Here is a 26,581-nt window from a genome sequence, read left to right on the forward strand (position 1 = left end):
AAAACGCTCTCGTTTCCCCACGAAGCCAAAATGGTTTGCCTACACGGCCACTGATTGTGGTAATGCGTATTTGCGGAGAAGCCCTTCCGATGTAAGCTCAGAAACTCTGAGGCGAACAGAAATTAAACCATTGAGAATTGTCTTTTCATGTATTTGCATATCGAAACAAAAACACTCTGAGCATCAATGATAAATTTTGGCACCATAGCTGAAGCTATACTCAGAAAGAGCAACTCGTCGCTTCTGCAGCAAGCGTTGGAAGTGCTGCCCAAAATTTCGGGGAATTATAGTGTAAAAGAAAAGATGGTCACCTTAACTCCTAGTTTGCACTGTTTCCTTTGAAGTGGTCACGTTGAGCATATACTACTATCCCAGCATTTCTCCCATGATTCCACGCATCCGTGGAAGTTGCCAAGTGTGAGTGTTTTCAGGAGCTCCTGCGATTCCAACTGTATCTCTTCAATTGAGTTAAACCGACGCCCCTTCAGGGTCACTTCCATTTTCAGGAGCAAGAAAAGGTCACAGGGGCAAGGTCAGGCGAATAGAGCAGGTACGGAAGCACTCTGATGTTTTTGGAAGTCTGGAACTGTCACGCAACAAGTGATGTGTGAGCAGATGCATTGTACTGGTGAAGCAGCCAGTAGTTGTTTTTCCACTTTTCTGAACATCTGTCCAGAAAAATGTCTCGAAAGAGTCCTGTATGACAATCGTACAATGCCTAGACACCCCGGATAGTTCACCTGCGATCTGCAAGGATAGCCTTGCAAATTTCTGCTATTGTTTTCGGTGTTATCTTTGTTTGTGGTCTCATCACAGTTAACAGAATATTCGGCCACCTTTGAGGCCTTTGTACCACAAGAAATTTATTGCTTTGGATCATGGAATTAGCTATGAAAGCTTTCTGTAGCGTACGATGTGTTTCTGAAGCAGTTTTGTTAAATCTGAAACAGAATTCAAAGAAGATTTTTTGCTCCTTAAAATGCGTCATTTCCGATGCAAAAAGAAAAATGTGCCAGATGACTGAAACATACCCTTGAAAAATCAAACAGAAGAAAACGCGTCCTCTCAGCTGCACAGCTGCCGGCACAATCGTACGTAAGGCAGACTGCTCGCAATATATACCAATGGGAAGGCGTAGTTTACCCAGATGGCGCACACGGTTTAAACTCCCCGAACTTTTGGGTAGCACCGAGAGAACGGAATCGTGCAGCTGTGTTAACTCCCATCTCCCCCTCCCCAGGGCTCCACATATCCCAAACATGCGAACAGACTTTAAATGTGGCCCGCTGCGTTGGCTCAAGGGTTAGCGTGCTTGGCTACTGAGTCGGAGTACTCGGGTTCAAACCCGACAGCCGCGGCAGTGTTTTGATTGAGGCGAAATGCAAAAGACACCCAAGTGTTGTACATCAGCTTACAAAATCTCAAGCAGTCGAAATTAATTCCAAACCCTCCACTCCTGAGTGTCTTTCTCCCCTCTTTCTTTCACTCCATCTTTCATCTATTCCCTTACACTGGGGCTGAGGCATCCACCGAGAAGTGAGATAGGTACTGCGCCTCTCTTTCCCTCAAAACCGAACCCGATTTTTCATCATGTTGGCCAGGGGACATGTTGCACTTCATAAATGTATTTTACACTTGTAAGTATAGCCATCCATCATCAGCTGTTAAAGAGCACCTGTCAAGGAACAGCCTGCTACAACCCTCAAACTCCACTAATGCACAAGGTTGGCAAATAGAGCAATGCTTGCAGCCAGCGGCATAATGCCACTTCAGCATCTTGCATGCCAAATGTGGTTTGCACTGGCAGCGTAATGAATACTGCTATACATTGCAGCAAACATCTGTGTTTATTTGTTCACTTCAGAACAACAACACTGTAACATGACTGAGACATAACACAGCCAAAAATTCACCGAGAAGGACACATAGCCATGCTGTCTTTTACAATATGTCACTAGTAATGCCTGGTGATACGGTTAAGTTTGCAGCAATATTCAGCGATTCTAAGCTTCAGTGACTTTGTGTAGTTCTTTGAGTTTTAGAACACTTAGTCATGTGATCTAACTTCTGCTGACAAGTGCTTAAAGTGGATTAACGGAAGCTGCAGGTTTTTTGCATTAAGCTAACTGGTAATGATCCTCAACATAAATATGGCACCATCATTTAGTGTACACGAGCCAGATGAAATTAGGGCCCTACTTTCATATTAATGTCATTAAATGAAGTCAATGCACAGTGCAGCAGAGAAACTACTACCCACTCAGGAAGCTTTTCATCCACAAAGCTACTAGAATCAACTGTTCCTATGCACATGTGTAGCTAATAAACAGCCATTCAAGACCTGAACAATATAACAATTCTGTGCAAAGCTTTCATAGCAATATTGTTCTCATTGTTCCAGTGTCTCACTCAAACTTTGCTGTTTTCACCAATTAAATTCAATCAGTCAGTCTATGCCATCAAGGAACACTATGAGTCGCTATGTTTTTACTAACCCTGGTGCTCTCCTAGCCCCAAGTTTTAATGTCCTCATCAGTCACCAGAGCTGTGTGCATCTCAACAAGGATGCGTGAGGATCAAGTGATGGCAAAACCAATCGCAATATGCCAATGTTTTCATATGGCGGTAAAGCAAAAGTCCCTGCGAAACTTGCATTGTATCACTTTGCATTTGAGCAAATTCCAAATTTCCGAAGCTAAGCCAAAAAAAGTTATAAAATTCTGAAGACAGGCTTCCAGGTAACACTGTAGAGAAAATAGATGTCATTCTGGCCAGTGGCCTAGGCAGGCATCTCTGGAGAAGGCCACTCAATGGCCAAAGCTGCATGCACATTTTATGCATTACAAACTCCAAGCAATTTTTATGGGAATGTACCGGATGTTTTACCCAAGATATTCTGCAGTTTTAAAGCTAGGCTTTCTGAGAGCATAGCATCGTCAGCAATGTAGCAAATGAGAATACAGCTAAGTCATGCCAACTAGTATGCTGGTTAACTAACATTGAAAAGCCAAATTCTAACTATCATGTTCCCTTATTTATCAAGAGGTGTGTAGCTCACCATAAGTAATATCTAAATATCAGTTTTTATAATTTCGAAAACACAATTACCGTCGGCGCTGTGGCCCAACAAATTTTGTCTACATCATGAAAAATACATGTGCTTTCGAAAAGCTTGCAGGCAAAGCAACCCCTCCAGTGCACGTAGCTCGTTGAAATAGCCAAAATAGCAAGATTAGTTTTCATGTGCTCATTAACGTTGTGTTGCAGTCAGCAAGGAAAGCTTTGGCACCTGCAGGTTTCACTGAAAATCTGACAAGGATGTCCCTGCAACACAACCAAAATACATCTCTCAGCATAGGCGGATTCACCTTTACTTCATTCTACTATTCAGTTCCTGTATGATGTAATGCATTTTGTACATGTATTCCAAGACATTTCTTGCCTTTCGTGTGGAGAACCTAAACCAATTTTGGCAGCTCAAATGTAATGTATGTTTAATGACACCACAAATGCATCTATCTGTCACATGTGATGCATGCAACATCATGAATTCTAAACAAGATAGCATAAGTTTTTTTTAATAACACAATAACAGCTAACAAACTATTTTGCATCTAGTTCATGCAAAGATCCAAAGGAAACAAGCAGTGGCCAGTGTAAATATATATACATTTGAAATCACTGTACCATAATTATCAGCAGTATTTCTTTTTATTCTTGAAGGTTTTCACAGCTGGAAGCATGGAAGCCCTGTCATTGTTAAGTATACACTCCCGTGCAGTGCGGACCCAAAAAAGCAGTACACACAAATGCAAGCAGCAGCTGGCTAAAACACACATGAGAAGTTGGAGTAGCACTGCACAATCATGAGCACAAAAAGCGGAACCAAGACACCTGCCTATAGCAACCTTTGGGCGCCTGTACAGCAGGCTCTGGAATAAGGCAATGCCAAGTGTGTGCCATAAGGAACATGGGCAAAAAACAACTGCACGATGGCTAGGTAACAATTAAACACTGTCTCACAAATGCACCCTGTGTTGCTCAATTAGAGCTTGAGCTATAGCAAGTGCTACTCAGTAACGAACAACAGACACCAGTTTAAAATCAAATGCTATACAGCAGTCCATCTGGTAGGGATGCTGCATGATGAAAAATAAAGCAGCACCAACCAAAGGACGAAAGAAATGAAAGAACATTTAAATGTCATTTTATCTCTTTAGTTATTTGATCGGTGCCACTTTACTTTTCGTCAAGCAAACACTGGTGGTAGAATGACTACAGTAAATACAATCACAAAACATGTAAAAAAATTCAAACTATATTTACTTTCTATTTTGAGTTTAAAATAACTCAATCCAGTTCAGCTAAATTTGCAGCACTCTGCTAATTTCACCTTTCATGACCTACTTACACGGCACTCACAGTAAATCAAGGAGCTGCAATCCATTATGGCACCTACTACTGAACCAACTTTATTGCACTCCGCTATTTTACGAAGGAACATAACTGCACCACGTCTGCTTGTAAACTGAATGTACTACTAGAATAAAAGGTTTGTAGATGTCAGGGTCCATGGTGGTGTGCGGGGGTTTAACATTCTGAAGTTGTATATAGGTGTTGAGATATGCAGTAGTGGAGGGCTCTAGGTTAATCTCAACCATTTGATAGTTTACTTGCATTGACAAGGAGGCTGGATGCACAAAAACTCCATATTAATACACACCCTGAGGAAGCAGCTTGGGGTTGAACAGTTAAGTCTGGGGGTTGTCTGTACACCTTATGTAGTACGCCCAACAATTCTAGGTTGCCTGCTCATAGCATAAGGCAATGTATACATTCTGCATTCCATAAAATTTTGTGCTAAGAGTATGATCAGGAAGATGGTTTCGTTTATGGGGTTTAACGTACCAAAGCAACTCTGGCTATGAGGGATAATTTTGACCACCTGGGGTGGCACTGACATCGCAGAGTACATGGGCCGCTAACATTCTGCCTCCATCGAAATGCGACCACCGTGGCCGGGATCGAACCCGCGTCTTTCGGGTCAGCAGCTGAGCACCACAACCACTGAGCCACCACGATCGCTATTCAGGAAGAGCTCAATGTAAACACAGTTTGAAAAGTGGTAGTTGCAATTATATTGGTTTCTAAATGAGCAAAAAAACAAGGAAGCAAAAATATACATGAGGAGTGAATTTAGCAGAGGTATAGCTGGCTCAATCAGTCCAACTCTCAGCTATGTGCCCTGAACTTAAATGTAAGAACTGCTTTCTCAGAAATTTGATATCAAGGTAATCACCCAAGTGCAAGCTATTTGTGCAAGAAAATGACACAGACCAACAAGCAAAATGCACATACTCACAGATTGGAAAGAAAACAATGCAGCCAGCAGCTATGTTAGGCTACATCCTCTGAAACCTCAACAGTAAGGGAACCCTTGTTAGTTTGCAGATGCTTTTCAAAAATAAATCTGGTTAACATAGGCCATTTCGCCCGTGCAGACTGGTTAATACAAACATGTGCACTGCTGCACTGACTAGCGTTTCACAGCACCAAGATGCCAATTACCTACTGCCACTGTGTTGCATCATGTATAAAGAAAAACAATATAACACAGAGAGCAACAGCGTAAGAAAAAAAAAAAAGACCAACACTGAAATCAAACTGAGTAGCACAAGCCAATGTTCTTCCAGTACCCAAAGCGCAAAAGTGAAGTTTGGTTTATGGTTTGGTTTATGGGGGTTTAACGTCCCAAAGCAACTCAGGCTATGAGGGACGCCGTAGTGAAGGGCTCCGGAAATTTCGACCACCTGGGGTTCTTTAACGTGCACTGACATTGCACAGTACACGGGCCTCTAGAATTTCGCCTCCATTGAAATTCGACCGCCCCGGCCGGGATCGAACCCGCGTCTTTCGGGTCAGCAGCCGAGCGCCATAACCACTGAGCCACCGCGGCGGCCTGCAAAAGTGAAGTGTTGGTGGTCACTCACTCATGTGAGAAATAAGCAGGCATGTACTGTTCCTTAAATAGAAATTATTGTTCTTTCGGAAGCACAAGAGTTGTAAGTAGTCTCGGAAAACGTTTGCGCTTCTGTCCTTCTATGCAAGAGAAAAGGATTTGTTGTGGGAAAGCTGAAACCCATAACTACCGAATGGTTGACAGCAGGTGCTTACAAGATTTCTTGGGACATTTTTCTAGCCAACTCCTTCTCATTATGCTCGCCTAATTCATGGTTTACTAATATTTACACACAACCTGATATTTTTGGGCACTTATGCTTAGATGAACTTGTGGTAAGCTAAACAGATTTACAAGATTCTCTCGCGTTGATCTCAAGGAGAGTCTCGTGTACATGAGTCATGAAACATCAATACCCTGACGTTAATGAGCCTGAACCTCCTTGCTCTTTTCTGGTGAGTTTTCAGCCATGCATTATGAGCTTTCTTCACACAAAATAAATATCGTTCAAGGACTGAAGTTCAAAGCGACTACTGTTTGACTTTTTGAGGTTTCATTAGAGCTCACTGTCCCTAGAAAGAAACAAAAGTAGCTCCACTATGACAGGACAAATCAAATAAAAAAGCTACTGCAAGAAATGAAGGACAGCCTAAATTGCACTAGATTTATGGGGACTGCAATGCACATGAGAGTGCATAATTTGATGAGATACTCATTACGATGTACTCTATTTACTGAATGTGTCAAAGTGCCATGTTATAAGTGGTGTTTCAAGCCTCTTAAAATACCTTGAGCAGTGCTGGTTACGAATGTCACTAGTGCATGCACTGCTAGGAAGTCACAACTCAAGATGAGGGCACCTGCTCCCTGAGAAGACTCCTGTGCACAGCATCCAAAGACTGCATGGGCTCCCTCTGGAATTCTGGCTTCTACCAGCGAAAACTCACAAGATAGCTTGCCCCATTTGGCCAAGGGAAAACGAATAGGCCATGTGCCCTGGTGATATGCAGTGTTCTCTGTTTATTTACAAGTTTATTATGTTTCAAAAAGTAATCATTACAGAACAGTGAGGCATTACTGCTGGTAGCCCCACCCTCAGCCACTGCAGTACTTTGGTGCAGCTTTCCCTACACCATTTGAGATCCACAAATGTATGAATTTGTGCTCCCTGAAGCACACACACTGTGAAAGTGCTGAACCCAAACTAAAAAGCCATGCAAACCCTATATGCCTGTGCACTATCTATGGTACTCGTCCTCAACATTATTTAAACCTTGTTTAATGCAACAGGTGTGTGGGAAAAAGGTGCTAAAAGTGATATGGCGAACCTTTCATGGCTAGTGGTATGCATAACTTGGTGATGAGTGCCAGCGTTGAAATCGATGCACAGCTCTCTCCTGTTCTGTGAGCCATAATTGGGTTCAGCCCATATTTGAGTTCCTTTTTTTTTCTTTTGCAGCTCCAGCAGCAACAGTAGGCTCTTCCCACATAACGAACAAACATGACTTCATTACTTTCCTGAAAAATCTTTGATCCCATCAATAATAATGGAAAAGGATGAACAGCTAACCAAACACCAGTAAAAGGAGACAGCCAGAAGGAGTTCAAGGGTACAGTCTCTCCATGACCCAGCCAGGTGCAGCCTCCTGTGCCCCTTTCGCTGGGGTGCCCTTGCGGAACACGAGGCGGTCGTGCATGCGTGAGGAGTGTCCCTGCCAGAACTCCATGCAGGAGGGGATTAGGCAGTAGCCGCCCCTGGAGAATGACAACACAAGGTTTCTGGTGGTCAGCTGCACAATTGCATAAAGTAGTTCACATGCAGTTTGGTCTCCTTCTTCATTCTGAGCATCACTCACTAATCTCACGATATGCACACCAGGCGCATTTTGTTATGAGAGAGTATGGCTTGAACAGCTGCAAGACCGCTGTTCACCTAACAGCACTACTGAAAGCAAGCGAGTACAGGTGCCCACAGAAATTTTTAAGACAAAGAAGTCACGAAACAGCTTAACCACTTCACAGTCTCAAAACACAGCCTGACATCATGGTGTGCATTACATAGGCCACACATAATTTTTGTAGAGCCACTGTCTTTTCAAATCGGGGAGAGGTAGCTTTTAAGAATTTTTGCAGAATGATATTATCAGCTCTTTTCAGAAAGCACATGTAACAGTCTTCAGCACACCCAACGAGTGCTGCTCACTACACTTACCACGAATGTGGCTTTGGAACTTCCTTGCTAGAGTCTGCATACTGTGACTTCAGTACTTCATATTGTGTCTCGAGGACCTGAAAAAAAAAAAAATGATTGAAGTATTCCACTACACTGCATAAAATGTAGTGCAGCCATCAAGACAGCTTCAAACTAGCCTGACTAAAATAGCATCACAGACAACACTGGCTAACTTCAAATTCTAACGCAAGCTTCAATGTTACCCGGAGCTCATTTTTGCTTTGACTGCTGCTCCAGTTATTGAAACTGAACTACACCATCGCTGCTCCTGTCACCAAACCGTCAGAATGTCTTGCCTGAATCACATAAGTGATCACTAGAATGTAATCCTCAAAACTACACTAACAGAACTACACAGTGCACAACAACGTGTAGTAGCCACTTTGTTACAAATGCAAGACATTTCAAGAATGTGATTTTAAACATGGTGGCGTACTAAAAATAGTCAGCATTTGGTATAGTTTTAAAAAATGCAAACACCATTCTGGTGGATAGAAAATAAAAATGTAGGCACTTACAGCTCGAGATTCGACAGGCTCACTTTGCTTCGACACTAGAGCAGCCAGTTGGGACTCGCGCGGTCTGCTGTGAAAGTACTCTTCAGACACATTTTGGGATGTCTTTTCCACTCTGCCTTCAACACGAACCTAAGTAAAAAAAAAAAAAAGCACATGCTACTGAAGGCTGCTAGGCTACAGTCAACCATATTTTTATAGCAATCCTCAACTCATTTTTAGTTTGTTTCCAGTACAATGTGCTCTAACATCAATGCAAACTCTCACTGTCTTTTTTTCCATTGTTACGTTGTCAGGGATAAAAAAACTTAGGGTTCAATGGTTGGAAATAGCAATTGGCTAAATAAACGTTAAAGACCCCACCTTTAGTGTTTCTTTACTTTAGAACCATCACATATGTATAAAGTTCATGTATGATGATAACAAGATGGCTGTCACAGTGATGTGATTAACCAAAGCCATTTTGGAGTAGGCAAAAGTGCATTCTGGCACAGAAAAGTGAGCGTTTGGCGCAGATTATTGCTGTATAAAACCAAGGAAAGCATAAGGGTACTTTTTTTTGTATCGTTGATCATGGAGATATTAATAGTTACCACTATTTTTTCAAGTGAAAGATAATTTAACACAGAGTAGCAAAAGACAACCACATGCCGTTGGAAAGATTAACCAATGACCTCTGCATCTCGCGTAATGTGCTCTATTAACTGAGCTGCGGCAGTTGCTGCCCCTCCGCTTCCAACAGACGTTTTCTTTTTAAAGCCATGAAAGATAAGTGAGTGCGGGTGGTCTGCATAGGTAGATTCTTTAGCAAGACTGATACTCTGGCCGTGATTGAGTGCAATTTAATATAGCTATACAGCTTTCTAATTTTCTTCAAGTGGTGCAAGATTACATTGCAAAACTGATGGCCGTCAACCCTGAGGACGAACCCACCCAGGTGAAAATATCAAGTGGTTTTACAAGTGGTCCCACTTGCTTTCAAGTGGTCCCGCTTCAAAGCAAATGGTTTTACAAGTGGTCCCACTTGCTTTCAAAGTGGTTTTGGAAGTGGTACCACTTGTTTTCAAGTGGGGCCACTTCAAAGCAAGTGATTTTACAAATGGTCCCACTTACTTTCAAGTGGTACCACTAGACTGTAAGTGGCCACAGCTGGGCCACAATCCATTTGAACATTTGCATATTCGGCAAACAAGGCAAGATTAAAAGGATTCTTAAAACAAGAACTATCAGCAGCTTGACCTACTGAATTGCATTCATCATTTGCTAAGTCACTGCAGTCGAAATTAATTACATGAAATAACTGCACTCAATGCGCAAGCGCCACTGGCTCTAGTATGAGAGTGTTAGAAGTGGAGTATATATTGTCACAGGCCAGACGGAGAACAGTCGTAGACGTAGAGGGGGACCACAGAACGGCCGAGGTTTTTAATCGCCCAGAACAGAGCCAGCTCGAGCGCGCCTCACGCGAACGCGGCCACTTCGTCCTCGTCACGGCTTAGCGCGCAGGTAGCTCGAGCCAGGTCCGTGGCATTAGTCCCCCGAAAAAGAAGAGCATCGTCCCGATGCGAGGGTATGTATAAAGCAGAAAACGAACAAAAAGAAACAAATTAAAACGCAGAACCCGAACACAGTTTAAAGTGGAGCGTCATCGCTCTCACGCGAGAAGTATGGCTTAAGTCGCATTACATGCACAATGTCAGTCCGTGGTTGCCGACGACCAGTAGCCCCAGTTCCACGTGGAACAACCTCATAATCCACGTTGCCAACACGACGGAGCACCTCATAAGGTCCGAAATATCGGTGCAGCAGTTTTTCGGACAATCCCTTTTGGCGGACAGGGGTCCACACCCATACACGGTCACCGATGTTGTAGGTAACCTCCCTGTGGCGCCGGTTGTAACGTCTGGAGTCCGTGTCTTGTTGAGCTGTGATGTGCAAACGAGCAAGCTGGCGAGCTTGCTCGGCTTGTTCGACAAAGGAGCCCGCATCTGGTGTCAAGTCATCATCCACGCACGGGAGCATGGCGTCCAGCATCATCCGCACTTCTCTGCCGTAGACTAGACAGAATGGTGTAAAGCGGGTTGTTTCTTGAGTCGCAGTGTTGTACGCGAATGTGATGTAGGGGAGTATTTGGTCCCAGGTTCTGTGCTCCACATCCACGTACATGGAAATCATGTCGGCCAGTGTTTTATTGAGGCGTTCTGTGAGCCCATTTGTTTGGGGATGGTATGCTGTCGTTGTTCGATGGCTGGTGTGACTCAGCTCAAAGATGTCGTGGACAAGCTGAGCTGTAAATGCCTTCCCTCGGTCTGTGATGACGACGGACGGAGCGCCGTGTCGAAGCACTATTGCACGCATAAAGAAGTGCGCAACTTCGAACGCTGTGCCTTGAGGGAGAGCCTGCGTTTCGGCGTAACGCGTCAGGTAATCGGTTGCAACAGCTATCCATCTGTTTCCTCCCGACGACAAGGGAAATGGTCCGAGGAGGTCCATGCCGACTTGTTCAAAGGGTATTTTAGGAGGCATGATAGGTTGCAACATGCCAGGCGGTTTCAGAGGCGGCGTCTTCCTACGCTGGCACTCACGGCAGGTCCGAATATATCGCTTCACACATGAGGCAAGGTTGGGCCAATAGTAGTTCTGCCGCACTCTGGCAAGTGTGCGCGTGAATCCAAGGTGCCCAGAGGTCGGCTCGTCGTGGCAGGCGAGGAGGATCTCGGGGCGGAGGGCGGCTGGTATAACCAGAAGGTAACTCTTACCACTGGAGGCGGAGTTTTTCTTATACAACACTCCGCCTCGAAGACATAGGGATGGCAGCCTACGAGCCAGGTGGGAGGGTATCGAGGGATGATGACCTTCTAGATGCTCCATGAGCAGCTTCAACTCGTCGTCCGCACGTTGTTGTGCGATGATGTCGGACGACGTGACTGCACCAAGGAATGCTTCGTCTTCTGCGTTACCTTCGTAAGGTTGCACGGGTGAACGCGACAAGCTGTCAGCGTCGGTGTGCTTGCGACCAGACTTGTAGATGAACGTGAAGTCAAATTCCTGTAAGCGTAATGCCCAACGTGCTAGGCGGCCACATGGGTCCTTCAAGTTTGTCAACCAGCACAATGAGTGGTGGTCAGTAATAACCTTGAACTGCCTGCCATACAGATAGGGGCGGAACTTTGTGATGGCCCATACTACGGCCAAACATTCCTTCTCAGTTGTAGAGTAGTTACACTCTGCACGGGAAAGTGCACGGCTAGCTAAGCGATTACTTTTTCGACACCGTTCGGACGCTGGACGAGAACCGCTCCAAGACCGACGTTGCTGGCGTCCGTGTGAATTTCAGTGGCGGCATCATCGTCAAAATGGGCTAGTACTGGTGGTGATTGTAGCTGACGTCGTAGATCGTCAAAAGCAGTTTGCTGCTCGGCACCCCACAAAAATGGCTCCTCATCTCGTGTCAAGCGCGTCAGAGGACTGGCCAGCTTAGCAAAGTTTTTTATGAAACGTCGGTAGTACGAACAAAGGCCTAGAAATCGTCGGACGGCTTTTTTATCAGTGGGAACCGGGAAGTCCGCGACGGCAGAAATTTTGTCAGGGTCTGGCCGGATGCCCTCGGAGCTGACGACATGCCCGAGAAACTTCAATTCAGTAAATCCAAAATGGCATTTTTGCGGCTTTAGAGTAAGATGAGCTGATCGGACGGTTTCTAACACCACTCTGAGCCGCTGCAAATGTTCCGAAAACGTTGTTGAAAAAATGATTACATCATCCAGGTATACTAGACATGTTTGCCATTTAAGGCCGGTGAGCACGGTATTCATCATTCGCTGGAACGTTGCCGGAGCACAGCAGAGTCCGAAGGGGAGCACACGAAATTCATAGAGGCCGTCCGGGGTGACAAAGGCGGTTTTCTCCCGGCCCCTCTCATCAACTTCTATTTGCCAATATCCGCTGCGCAGATCTACCGAAGAAAAGTATTTTGCTTGGCGCAGTCTGTCGAGGGAATCATCTATACGAGGTAGCGGATAGACATCTTTTTTTGTTACGCTGTTAAGTTTTCTGTAATCCACACAGAAGCGCAGCGTGCCATCCTTCTTTTTTACGAGAACGACAGGAGACGACCAGGGACTATTCGATGGCTGGATTATGCCGTCATTGAGCATCTCCTTCACTTGCGTTTGGATGGCCTCCCGCTCTCGGGGAGATACGCGATAAGGCTGTTGATGTATTGGGCGCGCGCCATCGTGCGTGACTATCCGATGCTTAGTGATGGGCGTCTGACGTACCTTAGACGACGAGGTAAAGCAGTCTTTAAACTGCAGCAACAATTCTTGCAATTGCTGCCTTTCTGCGGGCGGGAGGCCCTCGTTTATGTGAACGGCGCGTACTGCCTCTTCGTCAACTTCACCAGGCGTGTCTTCTAGGCATGCGAAACACTCAGCCACCTCTTGGACGGGGTCGACGTGGGCGATGGCTGTGCCACCAAATAAATGGCGGTGTTCATTACTGAAATTGGTCACGAGGACTTCAGTGCGACCGTCAGATAGAAAGGCGAGCCCTCTTGCTACGCAAACACCCATGGTGAGCAAAAGAGAGACATTTGGCTCAACAACACGTTGTCCGCAATGTGGCGCGTCTCAAGTGACCCTAGCCAGAATACTCGCCCGTGGAGGCACCGTTACGGCATCGTCGGATATACGCAGTGCGGCTCTGCAATTCTCGGGGGCGGGTTTGGTGGCAGCAAGTTCCGTTGAAAATGTAACCAATCGATTTCGAAGGTCTATAGTCGCACCATTTTCTCGAAGAAAGTCGAGACCGAGAATGACGTCTCGTGAGCATTCAGGCAAAATGAGGAACGTTGCCACGAACGTGCATCCGCGCACCGTAATTCTTGCCGTACACATTCCGAGCGGCGTAACCACGTGGCCACCAGCCGTACGTATCTGTGACCCTGCCCACGGCATCATAACTTTCTTCAGCACCTTAGCCATCCTACCGCTCATTATCGAGTAGTCCGCACCCGCATCCACTAGTGCGCTAACCTCCTTAGAGTCAATCAGCACGGGTATGTCAAGGGAGACCTTGGTCTTACCAGACCCAGTCGTCGGCGCAGTCTTCGTCGTCGTCGTCGTCTTCGTCGTCATCGGTATCGTGGTCGTCGATTCGGGAAGGGTCAGTCGGCGCGTCGGTGGAAGCTTTTCGGCAATACGGCGTTCGGCGGCCTCGCCTCCAAAGGTCGCCTGTTCTAGTTTTCCCGGTGCGGGCTCGAGGACCCACGCTGTGCACCAGGTCCATAACCGGACTGATGAGGCGACGGATGGCGAGGTGAGGGCGATCGGGACGTTCGGCGCGGAGGAGGTGGTGAACCACGCCGGCGGGTGACGTATTCGTCAAACTCCTGAGGCTGTTCGGCATGCCGCGGACGGGGACTACCTGCAGACAAGCCTCGCAATCCCAGAGGCCGATATGGACACCGCCGGAAGATGTGACCGGCCTCGCCACAATGGTAACACAGGGGACGTCGGTCTGGCGCACGCCAAATATCGGTCTTCCTCGGCGCCTGTCCTCGAGCTTGCCAGTAGGGAACCGGCTGCTCGGCGTGTACTGCGACTACCGAAGGGGCATACGGTGGCGCGCAGGGAACCGGCGCAGGACGGCGCAGCACGTCCGCATACGTCGCTGGCGGCCAAGCAGCTGGCTATGGTGGCGGCTCTACTGGAGCGACGGGCGATCTGAGCGCCTGCTGGACTTCCTCCCGAATGGCGCTAGTCAGAGAGTCCACAGGAAAAATCCCCTGAAGTTTCTGCAGCTCCTCACGGACCACAGAACGCATGATGTCCCGAAGGGAGCTTGTATTGGCCCTCTAAGCAGCATCCAGGGGGTGTAGAGCCGAGATAGGGTTTAGCTGCCGGTCGTAGAAATTGTACCGTTGCTGGAGCGCCCTCTCCATGAGCACAGCCTCGGAGAGGAACTCGGCGACTGTTCTGGGCGGGCTTCGCACAAGACCGCAGAACAATTGCTCTTTCACGCCTCTCATCAGGTGTCTGAGCTTTTTCTCTTCCGTCATGGTCGGGTCCGCTCGGTTGCAGAGGCGCGTCACTTCCTCCACGTACATCGCTACGTTCTCGTTTGGTAGCTGAATGCGAGCGGTCAATTCACGCTCGGCCTGTTCACGGCGATCGCTGCTGGTGTAAGTCTCCAACAGCTGGCGACGAAAGTCCTGCCACGTCGTTAGACTCGTCTCGCGGTTTTCGTACCAGATCCGAGCGGCGTCTTCTAAACTGAAGTAAACGTTCCGGATCTTAGCACTGTCGTCCCAGCCGTTGAAACGCGCAACGCGCTCGAACTGATCAAGCCAGTCTTGGGCGTCCTCCGAGTATCCGCCGTGAAAGGGCTTCGGGATCCGGGGATTTTGCAGGCTCACAAAAGAAGCAGGTATGAACGGGGCGCTGTCTGACCTTGCTGCCGTGGTCGTAGCCATGGGTGCGCTCTCTTGAGGCTGGAGTCCGAATTCTGGAGACAAGCCGCGGAGCCTGCGGCTGACACGATGGACGGGGGTTCGCACAAGAGGCACCGGGCTTGTGCTTCGGCTCTCCGAGGAAGGATGGAGCATCAGCCGAGAATACCCAAGCGACCTCCACCAGATGTCACAGGCCAGACGGAGAACAGTCGTATACGTAGAGGGGGACCGCAGAACGGCCGAGGTTTTTAATCGCCCAGAACAGAGCCAGCTCGAGCGCGCCTCACGCGAACGCGACCACTTCGTCCTTGTCACGGCTTAGCGCGCAGGTAGCTCGAGCCAGGTCCGTGGCAATATATATATGAGCCATAGTATGTTCTGTGGATGTAAACATGAGCCAATTTTAATAATGTATATGTAATGTAATGTATGTAATGTATATGTGTTTCTTGTGCGTGATGTATGCTTGTATGTGTGTGTGTCGATTTCCATGACGGCATACGCAGTTAATTCTCCTGTGAAAACATGGGTACTAAGGCTGAGCATTGCCCTGCAGTCCTCACATATCAGTTTTTCTTTTGCACCTTAAAAGTGATTTGAAACCAATTTCAAAACCCAGTTGGAACCAACTGAAATATCCTGCTGGTTCTAACTGAAATTTCCAATGATTTTTTTTTGAACCTGGTAGTTCCAAATGGTCCCTTTCGTCAAGTGGTCCCACTTGCTCAAGTCGTTCCACTTGCAAGTGCTACCTATTCCGTAAACCACTTTGAAGTGGGCCCACTTTGAATTTTCATCTGGGCAGTATCGCAGTTCCATGTATCGAATCTTAAATACACGCTTCTGAAAATTCTTTTAAGTTGGCTTTCCCACGTCGGGCTTATGCAAGCCACACACGACCGCCTCTTTTTTTGGTAGGGCAAAAGAAGTGAACCGCAAACCTGATGCCCACTAAAAATTTTGCAGTAGTGTGCCATTTCCTTACTTCGGCCAAGCAAGAACGTGAAAGTCAACGCCAGTGCCATTTGTGAATATTTGTGCCACGCGCATTTCTGGTCTGCACTCGATCCACACCACAGGATGAACAGAATAAATACCTGCATGCTGCAGGCCTGTTTCTGTTTCACTTCTCTGTTTTGTTTACATGGGCTGACAATGGGCCCACTCAGCATGATAACCACCTGCATACCAACCGATTGACGGATTCTTGGAAAAATTACGCTTGCCACTAGTACCACCTAACACAAATGTAAGACAACACACGGTGCCCAAGAATTTTGAGCTTAAGGAAATATGGACTTGCGATGGAGGCTTGGCACAGATTACTCGTATTTTGTCATTATGTAGTAAAATGTAGCAGGCTTTGTCGTTTGGCGCAGTTTGGTGCAATTGGCACAGCAATTACATCACTGCTGTCACATGGCTGTCAAGTTTTTTTATGTTATTAGAAAAGGCACTCCCTTAAATTAGTTTTTTCAACCTTTGTGAACACCCTACCACAAAAGCACCAGGAGGCAAATGAATGCACTGCTTTGAAATATGCATTAAAATCATTGTCAGGCTGCTTTTGTGAGGATTCATACTTGAACTTTGAAGTGCAACAGCAACAGGGTCAGAGGAAGAAGATGACAAAAATGCCTGCTGTCGCTGTGACGCACAGGTTGTTGCACTGAAAACCCCAGGCATGAATTCCTACAAATGGGCCCAACTATATTTCCTTCTGGTTTTGTAGAACAGCTTCTGAAGATGTGTGCATTTTTCCTGCTACTATACTTACTCGAAATTTGGGTGTCTTTGTGCACGTACTTGACAAGAAGAAATTAACACAGGTAAAATGCCATAACAACCATATGCAAAGCTGTCGCTTGTCAATATGCGAGGTACTGCTGGTCAGAGTTATGCAAGTGGCTTTGAAACTGTTCGTTAGACTCGAACCAAGTATACCTTACTGTTATTTTTTTGCGTTATGCATGGTTCAAAATAAGCAGAGATTTTTTAATGCACTTGATGCTGACGAAACCAAACTGTCAGCTCGAAAAAACTGAAAGTTCTAATCAGGTTAGTTTGAATTAGAGTCGCTTGTATTCTACAATGTTGTTTTACGTGCACAGATAAGCTGCAAGATTCGGGCATAAAAGGTAAGCTCACACGCATGAAATAGTGGGCACCGGCTTTGAGAGAAGAACAGCCCATGCCTCAAAAATAAGCTGACACCACTAATCGAGTCCTACACTACGGCCAGCACTCCGAGGGGTGAAAGAATAATTCTTTCACGATGCAGGCTAGCACGAAATGCCAGCTTCATTTGACATAAAAAAGTCTCAGTTATTCGTTAAATTTTTTTTCCTTTCTATTTATTCGACTGTAGGTATTTGAACACAGAAAACAACTTTTCTCAGGGACAAAAGTATGTGACTTGAGTCATGAACGTCTCAAACTAGGAATATGATGTCATCACGCAATTCGCCCAGAAAAATCCGAGGCGTCTGCAGTTGCTGTTCAAGGAAGACTGACTGAGTGACTGCAGTTGCGTGTTTGTGAACGTATTGTGCTGTGTGCTGGTCATCAATTCGGGTGAGTCGAGAACCAGCATGCAGCAAGACTGAGCACTCTTCTCCACGAAGTGATAGTATCTTTCTGAATTTTTAATTAATTTTAATTGATTGTTCGTTAATAAACTCCAGTGTATCTCTCCAAGCCATGCATTAATTTGCTGTTCGTAATTCTTCTTTCACGTGTGTGTTTTACTTATTTATTTATAAATAAATTTACTCTGCAAATAGTGCCTTTTTGCTACGAACATACCGCTGCCCCCCCCCCTTACCCACCCTCCGGCACCAACAACCAACGCCCCCCCCTGCAAAAACATTTGCGGATGCCCTTGGGAATATCCCAAGCTAAACAAGACACGTGGCCCATTCCAGCTATGCACACCCTAGTAAAAGCAGGAAGAATGAAACTGAGAAAAAGAATGCTGAATATACAAACACACTAGCAGTTCAAAAACCACAACGAAAGTAAAAATGAACACAACAAAGCAGTGCATATGAACTTACGATTCTATAAGTGTGGCACTGACAACTGATTATGCAAGACTATAAGAATACAATGACATACAAAGACACTAGCATACCTGTACATAACTAATGAGAAATGTAATGCAATTATTTATGAAGTAAAAATAAAACAAAATCATTCCACAGCACGTGAGGAGGTTTGTAATAACTATATAATATCCAAAGTCTTCTCAAATCATTTACACCAACAAAATGAGAAATTACTCCCTTATTGCAAGAAAAGCTTACCTGCCGGTGGTGTCTGTCCCAGTAAAACAGTAAGCAGGCATTCGGGTTTTCCTCCTGAGGAATGGCACCATGAATATTACATTTCTGAAGCACTTGTGAATGAGCAAATCACTCCAGTACACTTACAAGCTCTCTCCCCTTGCGGCTTTCATAATTTGTGAAAAATACAAATCCATCCTTGCCAAAGCCTTTCAGGAGAACCATTCGAGACGAAGGAAATCCAGACCTGCAGGACAAAAGAGGCAGGTAGGTACAGTCCCGAAGCTGCATGTGGGCCATGAAGGACACCACAGTGGAGGGCTCTGGATTAATTTCGACCAGCCAGGGGTCCTTAAGCATGCACTGATTATCACACAGCAGCAGAAAAACATGCTTGCATTTACAGCCACTGCGCCTATGCAGCAGTAAGAAAGGAAGTATAGTTTAATTTAAAACAGCTAATTGGAAAGGATGGGAGTATAGCTTTGCCAGCTGGGTCGTGACATTACAAGGACTGCGGAACTTTTCAGAACCTATTATTACTATCATTTTAGCAGACCATGAGGTAAAGAAGACTGCAGAACAAAAATGCTGGGCTGTAATCTGTGAGTGTAGAGCACAAAAATGGGTGGTTCATCTGACTCGTTATCAGACCATTTATGCTATCTTTCCTTTAACAAAGCTACCCCAATGTTATCATGATATTTGAAACATGGTGTTTATTTATTCATTTCACTGCAAATCATGTTACATATCACAGCAGAACAAATACAGAAGTAGATATTACAGATTCAAAGGCAACAAGTAAAAAGAACCAAAAAAGGAAGCATGCAGAATAGCTATGCGCTGACAGTCATTGTGACGGTGAATTCCACTCGCTTATGCCACGTGGGAAAAAGTAAAATTTAGATGTGTCAGTTCTAGCAAAGTAAGGGGGTAGAGGAACTGGTATGATGGTGACGTGTGATGCGTGCTACATACCAATGAGCTACAGAGCTAATCATTAAGTTTCAACATTGCAAACATCAGCTTCCCATTGAGGCATTACATGTAAACAGGTGTGTAGCCGCATTACAGGTAAGTAAGGTAAGTACCACACCTTAACGGCTGTTCACCACTTTTTGCGCACAGGTCCAATTCAATAAGATTCAAATAAAACCCCAAATGAATTCAGTTAAGCCCAAAATTAAAGTAATCTACTGAAGTAAATGTGAGGAGGAGAAGGGAGAGGTAAAGCATTAAAGTTAACCTGATAGTGTTCCGATTGTGCTCCTCACCCTTCTCTCTTTGCATCCCCTCATCCTTGTCCCCTCGTGCAAGGTAGCCTACAGAAGTGAATGAATTCCGACAGTATGCTGCCCATGATAATACCGTATTTACTCTTATAAGAGTCGCACTTTACATTTTGTGAAAAAAAAAAAATCATGTCTAAATTGGGAGGAGCGTATTTTACGTGGGGCAAAATGTGCATTGTCATCAATTAAAATTGTGCTAAACTGAGATTACCTAAATTTCTCATATTTAAATGAAGGGAAAGGGGCCGGGCCGTTCGTTATGCGGGGGCATTCATTATGCGAGTGAATACGGTATACAAGGAGTAACCCCATGACAATTGCAGAACATTTTTCCGAATAAACTTCAGTTGGTAGCCCAGCGCCTTGTTGTGTGTCCTCTCCTTGTCTGTCGTCACTGCGCTGCTCCGTAGCAATGAATGATAATATATACTGTATGAAGCACAAGCCAAAAAAAAAAAAGTGCACATCAAAGGTGCCTATTACAGATTTTGCCCTGCAGCAGAAGATGCACTGCGCTTTTTTTCTCTTCAGGTAAGCTGAAGATGAAGGGTTGGAGAGACATGGGAGAGGCCTTTGCCCTGAGTCTTAGGCGCCCTCGAGAAATGCAGAATTGGCGGGCGCCTACATCGATGGATTGAAAGTTATAAGTGGAACCACGCAGTCTACATGGTGACTGACGAAGGTGACACAACAGATCATCCTGTCACGCGTGGGGTCCCTCAGGGAGGAGTACTTAGTCTAACATTAGTTAATCTCGTCCTAATCGACCTATTCAAAGAACTACCAAACACAGTTTCGGTATCTATGTATGCAGACAACATCTGAATGTGGGCATCAAGTGTCACACATCCCCAAGTGCAAGCGAGATTGCGGAGTTCAGTGTCCATTGTGTCTGTGTACTGCATTCTCAGGGCCTGAGCTATCGCCAACTAAAAGCGTCATGTTAGCTTTTTCACGGAAGTTGATGGCATGGTACCCAGTCACAATTTAAGGTCAAGCCATTCCATACATGACACACTATAAATTCTTAGGCGTCACTATAGACTGCGACCTGTCCTGGACGAAGCACGTCTCTTTGCTCAGAAAAAAACTGGACAGTTTTACAAGCATTATAGGGTTTATAGCTGGCAAATCCTGGGGTCGGTCTGAATGATCTTTACTTTGCCTGTTCCAGGCACTGGTGGTTGGTTATCTAAGATACAGTGCGCCTGTTCTTTCAGGGATAAGACTGACTGCCTTGTTCAGAGGAAAGCGCTCAGGCTCAAATTTAAGGATGTGCTTGGGATTACCATGCAAGGCTTCGACATATGACACATTTTATGAGGCCCACGTCTGTCCAGCCTGTATTTATTTCCAATAGGAGCCACTATGGGCGGATTTACGACACTTGACCAGGAATCACCACCACCCTCTGGCCAATATTAGTAGTGCGCGTCCAGACGCAGCCTAATCGAAAGCAAGGAAAAAGCGCAATTTGATGCCTACAAACTACACACCCCCCAGATTGCGGAGCTGCCATTATGGTTAATTCCAAATTAAACATGCGTGTCATTATCCCAGTAATACCAAAAAAGTCACACATCACGACAGTGGGATTGAAGCAATTAGCATTATCATATATCTCCTCCACGTATGGTGGCTCACGTATGTTTTTGTCGACGGATCAGTGACCCACACCTCTTCAGCAGCAGCGGTTATTGTGCCTGGCAGCACCTTCAGCCAGCGCTTCAAGCTCATGCATAGAGCATCACCCACCGCAACCGAATTGGCAGGCATATGAGAGGCCATCCGCTACATTGGTCAGCAGACCGCAAACCGCTGGAGTATATTCCGTTACTCAAGACCCTCATTGCAGATCATAAAAATATACATGAAGCCACGCACATGCGAGCAGCTAATCGGACAAATTGTACTTTTGCTAGCTGAGGCGCTCCAGTGCGGCCACACCATCAGACTTCAGTGGATACCCAGCCATTGCGGTATAGCGGGAAATGAGAGCACTGATCCGGAAGCTAAGCAGGGTCATGCTGATCGGGCTTCCATCCAAGTCTCATTCTCAAGAAGTGACGCAGCAGCCTTACTGACTCATTCAATGCAGGCTACCATGCAACTGCACAGGAATGATGTGAACCACCAGCAGGACCGCATATCTTGGCTTGATGCAGGTTCGCAACTTCACCTACCATCAAATGCTATGCGACGCCAAGGAATTCTGCTCAATCAGTTGTGACTTGGTGTAGCGTACACTTAAAGCCACCTACACAAGACTGGAGTTGAAGCAAGCCCGAGTCACTTGAACTGCAGCCATTTAGAGACAATCCATCATATTATTTGTGAGTGCCCTCACTACACTGATTTGTGGAGGGCCTTGGAAAATACTCTCAGACAGTTGGATGGTCGCCCTCTTTCTGAGGAAACTACATTAGGAGCCAGGGCGAACCCAACTGACGGCTGGTGTGCAATGAAGGCTGTCCTCAGGTTTTTCAGTGAAATAGGCCTAGATTCCAGTCTGTAACATTTGCGTGTGCTGTGCTGCACATGTCTACTTGGTGTACAGTGGAGACCACACATATGCATACGCGTTTGTGCCAGGACATGTGTCTGTATACTTTCAACTTTTTCAGCAACAGTGCTCGATGAGTGCACATCCATTTGTGCCGGGATGTGATAGCGTGCAGAGCCCTTCTGTGCAATCGTGCGCGGTCTGTGCGCGTGTGAGTGCATGTGTGTGTGCGTGTGTGTGAAGGGATATGCTTTAGGAGAAAGATGACTGACGCCAACAAAGTTAATTTTTGGAAAAAAACATGAAGTTTCGTGACCGGCTCAGTTCCTTCTTCATGGTGTGACTACGGGCGAGGCGCAGCTTGGCTTTTTAAGCCCTCCTGTGGAAGACTTCCGGGTCTGCGGCTGCAAACCATGGATGCAAGAGGGAAGTGTTCCCAGGCAGCGATTAACATTCTTGTGAATCACTCCGTGTTAATCTCTCCCTGGGGACACTTCCCTCTTCTTGCATCCATGGTTTGCGGCCGCTGACCCAGAAGTCTTTCACACGAGGGCTTAAAAAGCCAAGCTGCGCCTCGTCCATAGTCACACCATGAAGAAGGGAGCGAGCCGGTCTCGGAACGTCGTCTTTTTTTTCCAAAAATTGACTTGGTTGGCATCAGTCACATTTCTACTAAAATAAGTTTTTCATCCAGACAGACTTCTGACAAATGTTGCCTTTTTTTTTAAGGCATATGCTGCATGAGGAAGACATGCGCTCCATGTGCTACATGTCATCTCGCGAGATGAGTGCCATCCAGTGTGTGCGTAGTCTCCTTTAACCCAGACCACTCCAAGCAATTCACTGCATTACATCATCACCTTCCATTCGCACCCTCACTCTCCTTTTACTTTCCCTTTCCCCTGTGTGGAGTAGAGGGGCAAGGTCACCTTACCGGCGGCCGACCTTCTCCACCTTTCATTTCATTACATTACTTTCTCTCTTTCTCTCAAAATGCACTGAAATCAGTCACAAGGTTGCGGAAAAGGGAGCAGCGGCCGCAGCCACCACTCGAGGCAAAGTTTCTGGCTACGACGTTTGCGGCATACGCGTCTTAGCGAAGGCAAATGTACAAGGCACAAAAAAAAAAAAGCCGATTGGAAGTTGTGTTTCCAGTTACCTTCGCTCGCCTTTTCAAAGCTTTTACTTTCAACTAGTTACAGTGTAGGCAATGGGAGCGTTTAAATACTCACTTCGTTGTCGTTGCAAGTGCGACAGCATTAGATTCGTACATAAGACCGCCATCCTTAACTTCAGTGAACCATTTCTCGAAAAGTTCAATAGGATCCCGAGTCGGCAAGTCCTTTTCCAGAAATACGCCGGAAACGTACGGCTTTCGCATATCTGAAAAAAAAAAAAAGTTACTGTTTAGGCATAAATATCTTCGGAGGGCAAATTACGAACGTACCAGCGAGCTGCACACTAGTCATGTTTGAAGACTGGTCGGACGGCTTCTGAAATGCTCTCAGCAGCTGCTTGAGCGGAAGTCGGCCGATTCGCATTCTTTGAACCTGTCTTTATCTGCGGCAGTACAAAAGATAATTCTTCATGAAAGGGTATGAGGCAATAAAAATTAAATTAGCAGCAATCGCGCCCATAAAACACGGCACTGACTTGCAGCAGGCTGTTCGCCTTGCTGTTCCAGCATTGAAGCTTTGAGCGCTCAGAGCTTTGTTGCTACAGTTTCCAGGCATTTTCGGCCTTTTGTGTTTTTGCTTCGTTCACGCGCGGTGCGAATATTGTGAACAAATGCGAGATAAACAGTACCAGACAGTAGACTCGGTAGGATACCTTAGCTTCAGCAGTCTGCTCAGCTAATCTGCATATCTTAGCTACTCACTAGCTCCACCTGGGTAATTTACTGCCCTGATTCATATGGTTTAGCAGTTGGTTTGACCAACGAATTGTAGTGTTTTTAATAAGAGTGTTTTATTATTTTGTTTTTAAAAGCAGATAACTTTTTTTTCAAAAAAAGCCCACGCAGCCAATTCTTGGCGCTAAGCAGCTAATCCAGGCCAAACCACTGCAAGACGCCACGATAGCCAGCCAGGTAGCCACTTGCTTGGTCGCGTCGCCGCGTGCGTTTCGCCTGCAAGGGAAGCAAAGGTGGATATCGCAGTTGTCGCGGTTCAGGTTCAGTGCAGCGTAGTAGTGTAACATTATTTAGCACTGCAATGTTTCCTACTGGTCCGGCTCTATCGTACACGCCGCGTAATGACGGTACATTTTCCGGCCTTATGAAAGCGCTGTACAATGACCCGTTCAAGTGGCAAGTGATCAAGAGCTGGTCCATGTTCTGCTTTGGCATCTACCTCGCGAGGGAATTCGGCGGTGTCGATCTCATGGCTCCATCGTCTCCACTGTGACCGCGACCGAATGTGAAGTGGATTTTGCCTAGTGGCGCATAAGTAAGAGATTTATTCTTTAATGCTGCATGGCTCGTAATTAATGACCCCCCCCCCTTTTTTTTTTTCAGGAACGGCACCGCAGCTTTGACTGCGATGTGAGCCGTGCCAGCATGGAGGCTAACTGCCATGATCATCTCATTCTGCCATCGCGTCATCCAATGAGCGAATGTGTGATATGAACCGCAGAGCGGGTCCAGATGCCCATTAGTTTCTCCACCTACTAGATCAGAATAAACTATTGCATTGAATTGTTCCATTCGTCACCCCTGCGTGCTTTTGATTGTATCTGAAGATATTGTATACGGAGTTATGTTTTGCCTGGTTGTCATTTGGCACGCGATAATTTACGAACTTAATGGCATCTGTGCGATGTCTAGCATGCTCGTGGTAACACCGAGAGGATCGCTTTGGAGACTGCTTGAATGACCCGGCGCCCAAGGCCGGGTTTTTGCCGTCTGCGGCGCTATTTTAAGCACCAGAGCACTTGCAAGCTCGTAAACTGAGCAAATTGAAATATTCGCGATAATGAGCTGTCGCAATGGTCATTCCAATACGCAAAGCCCGTGAAAGTTTGGCCGTTTGTCTGGTTGGGCAGTCAAAAGCGACAGACGGACTGTATATGCGGGACCAGCCACCGCTCGCAACCGCCGAGCCCTTGGTGGTGTCAAAATCTTGCATCTCAAAAACGTGTTGCAGGATTGCAGCGCAGCTCCTACGCATTCAATAATATTTGCGACTCTAATATGAGCTTTGATAGCTGTTTAACGAAACATTTAAAATTCTGAGCGGGAAAGACGGAATGGTTTTCACCACATGCGTACCATGCTGCTGCGGCTTTCTTGACCGCACAGCTCAATGGAATTGCATCAACAGCGATCCCGGAGGAACCATCCTATTAAAAATTAATAGTAATTTCGTCCGCCACTGAGGCGCGAGCGTAATATTTGTGTTGTGTTAATTGACGCCACCGGGGCCTAAACGGAATTCACGCACTCTGTATGAGGCTGCATACATCCATTTCAAGCTGTGTGCAGTCAGCCATGAAATTTAATTTTTTTTTTGCTCAAACTGCAATCCACACAAACCTCTGGATATATCGAATTATTAGCTACATCGAACACAGATTATCCCCCTATGAAGATCTTGTGTGAAAGTATAGGAGTCCAAACTCCAATTCCACCCATCATTCGATGTATATCAAAGGAGGTACCAGACCCCAGCAAGTGGTGCTGTTTCTGGATATATCGAATTATTAGCTGCATCGAACACAGATGATCCCCCTATGAAATCTTGTGCGAAAGTATAGGAGTCTCATATCAAACTGCAATTCCACCCATCATTCAATGTATATCAAAGGATGTTAAAGGCCCCAGCAAGTGGTGCTGCTTCCAACTGTGCTCTTCATTTTTCAACATGTGGAGACCGGTTGGATGCGTGGCCTTGGGCCTCCGCTGGCAACTGCCATGGGGTGAGGTGAACGTGGGGTGTGTTTGAAAGTGGCCTTCAGTCTCTGTACTCATTTTCCAGGCCACATCATTGTCATGCGGTTAAAGTAACTAACCAAAGGCTAGTAGCCATGGCCGTCGCATGGTGTGCTTGCTGCCAAAAGTGTTGCGGAAAACCAACTGCACTTTTATTTTAATGAGATTTTTCTGTCTATAGTGTACTTGTGAAAGGATTGGACACCTTATGACAGGCAATGGCTAGTTCGAAAGCAATGTCCACAGCGGCCTCGATGCTAAGCAAGTTAGGCCTAGAAACGCCTAGCAAGCAGTGAGATGCCAGCACAGCAGCGGGCGGCGCACTGCTACAAGAAATGCATTGCTAGCGTGGATGCAAGCGATACTTGATTCCAAGTTACAGAAAAGTTTATCTACTGCAATTTTTATAT

General features: G+C 46.0%; 1 protein-coding gene and 1 long non-coding RNA gene across 4 annotated transcripts; one reads left to right on the forward strand and one right to left on the reverse strand.

Moving 5' to 3' along the window:
- Nucleotides 1-3,550: 3,550 nt before the first annotated feature.
- On the reverse strand, nucleotides 3,551-24,120 carry LOC144125711 (pyridoxine/pyridoxamine 5'-phosphate oxidase-like). Of its 3 annotated transcripts, XM_077659346.1 has the most exons (9): nucleotides 23,897-24,116; nucleotides 23,691-23,803; nucleotides 23,476-23,626; nucleotides 18,593-18,692; nucleotides 18,467-18,520; nucleotides 8,711-8,839; nucleotides 8,172-8,248; nucleotides 7,530-7,714; nucleotides 3,551-5,959 (listed from the first exon to the last, which is right to left on the reverse strand). In XM_077659346.1, exons 2-8 carry the CDS (start codon nucleotides 23,782-23,784, stop codon nucleotides 7,564-7,566), a joined length of 756 nt encoding a protein of 251 aa, XP_077515472.1. In that variant the 5' UTR covers nucleotides 23,785-23,803; nucleotides 23,897-24,116; the 3' UTR covers nucleotides 3,551-5,959; nucleotides 7,530-7,563. The 3 variants fall into 3 exon arrangements, with proteins under 3 accessions (XP_077515472.1, XP_077515470.1, XP_077515471.1); XM_077659344.1 differs by having other exon boundaries at nucleotides 3,551-7,714; nucleotides 23,897-24,120; XM_077659345.1 differs by having other exon boundaries at nucleotides 3,551-7,714; nucleotides 24,050-24,111.
- Nucleotides 24,121-24,364: 244 nt separating this feature from the next.
- On the forward strand, nucleotides 24,365-24,953 carry LOC144123554 (uncharacterized). Its single transcript, XR_013313113.1, has 2 exons — nucleotides 24,365-24,690; nucleotides 24,759-24,953. It is a non-coding gene; the product is annotated as an uncharacterized LOC144123554 (long non-coding RNA).
- The last annotated feature ends 1,628 nt before the right edge of the window (nucleotides 24,954-26,581 follow it).

The sequence above is a fragment of the Amblyomma americanum genome, chromosome 3, assembly GCF_052857255.1.
Source record: "Amblyomma americanum isolate KBUSLIRL-KWMA chromosome 3, ASM5285725v1, whole genome shotgun sequence".
NCBI lineage: Eukaryota > Metazoa > Arthropoda > Arachnida > Ixodida > Ixodidae > Amblyomma > Amblyomma americanum.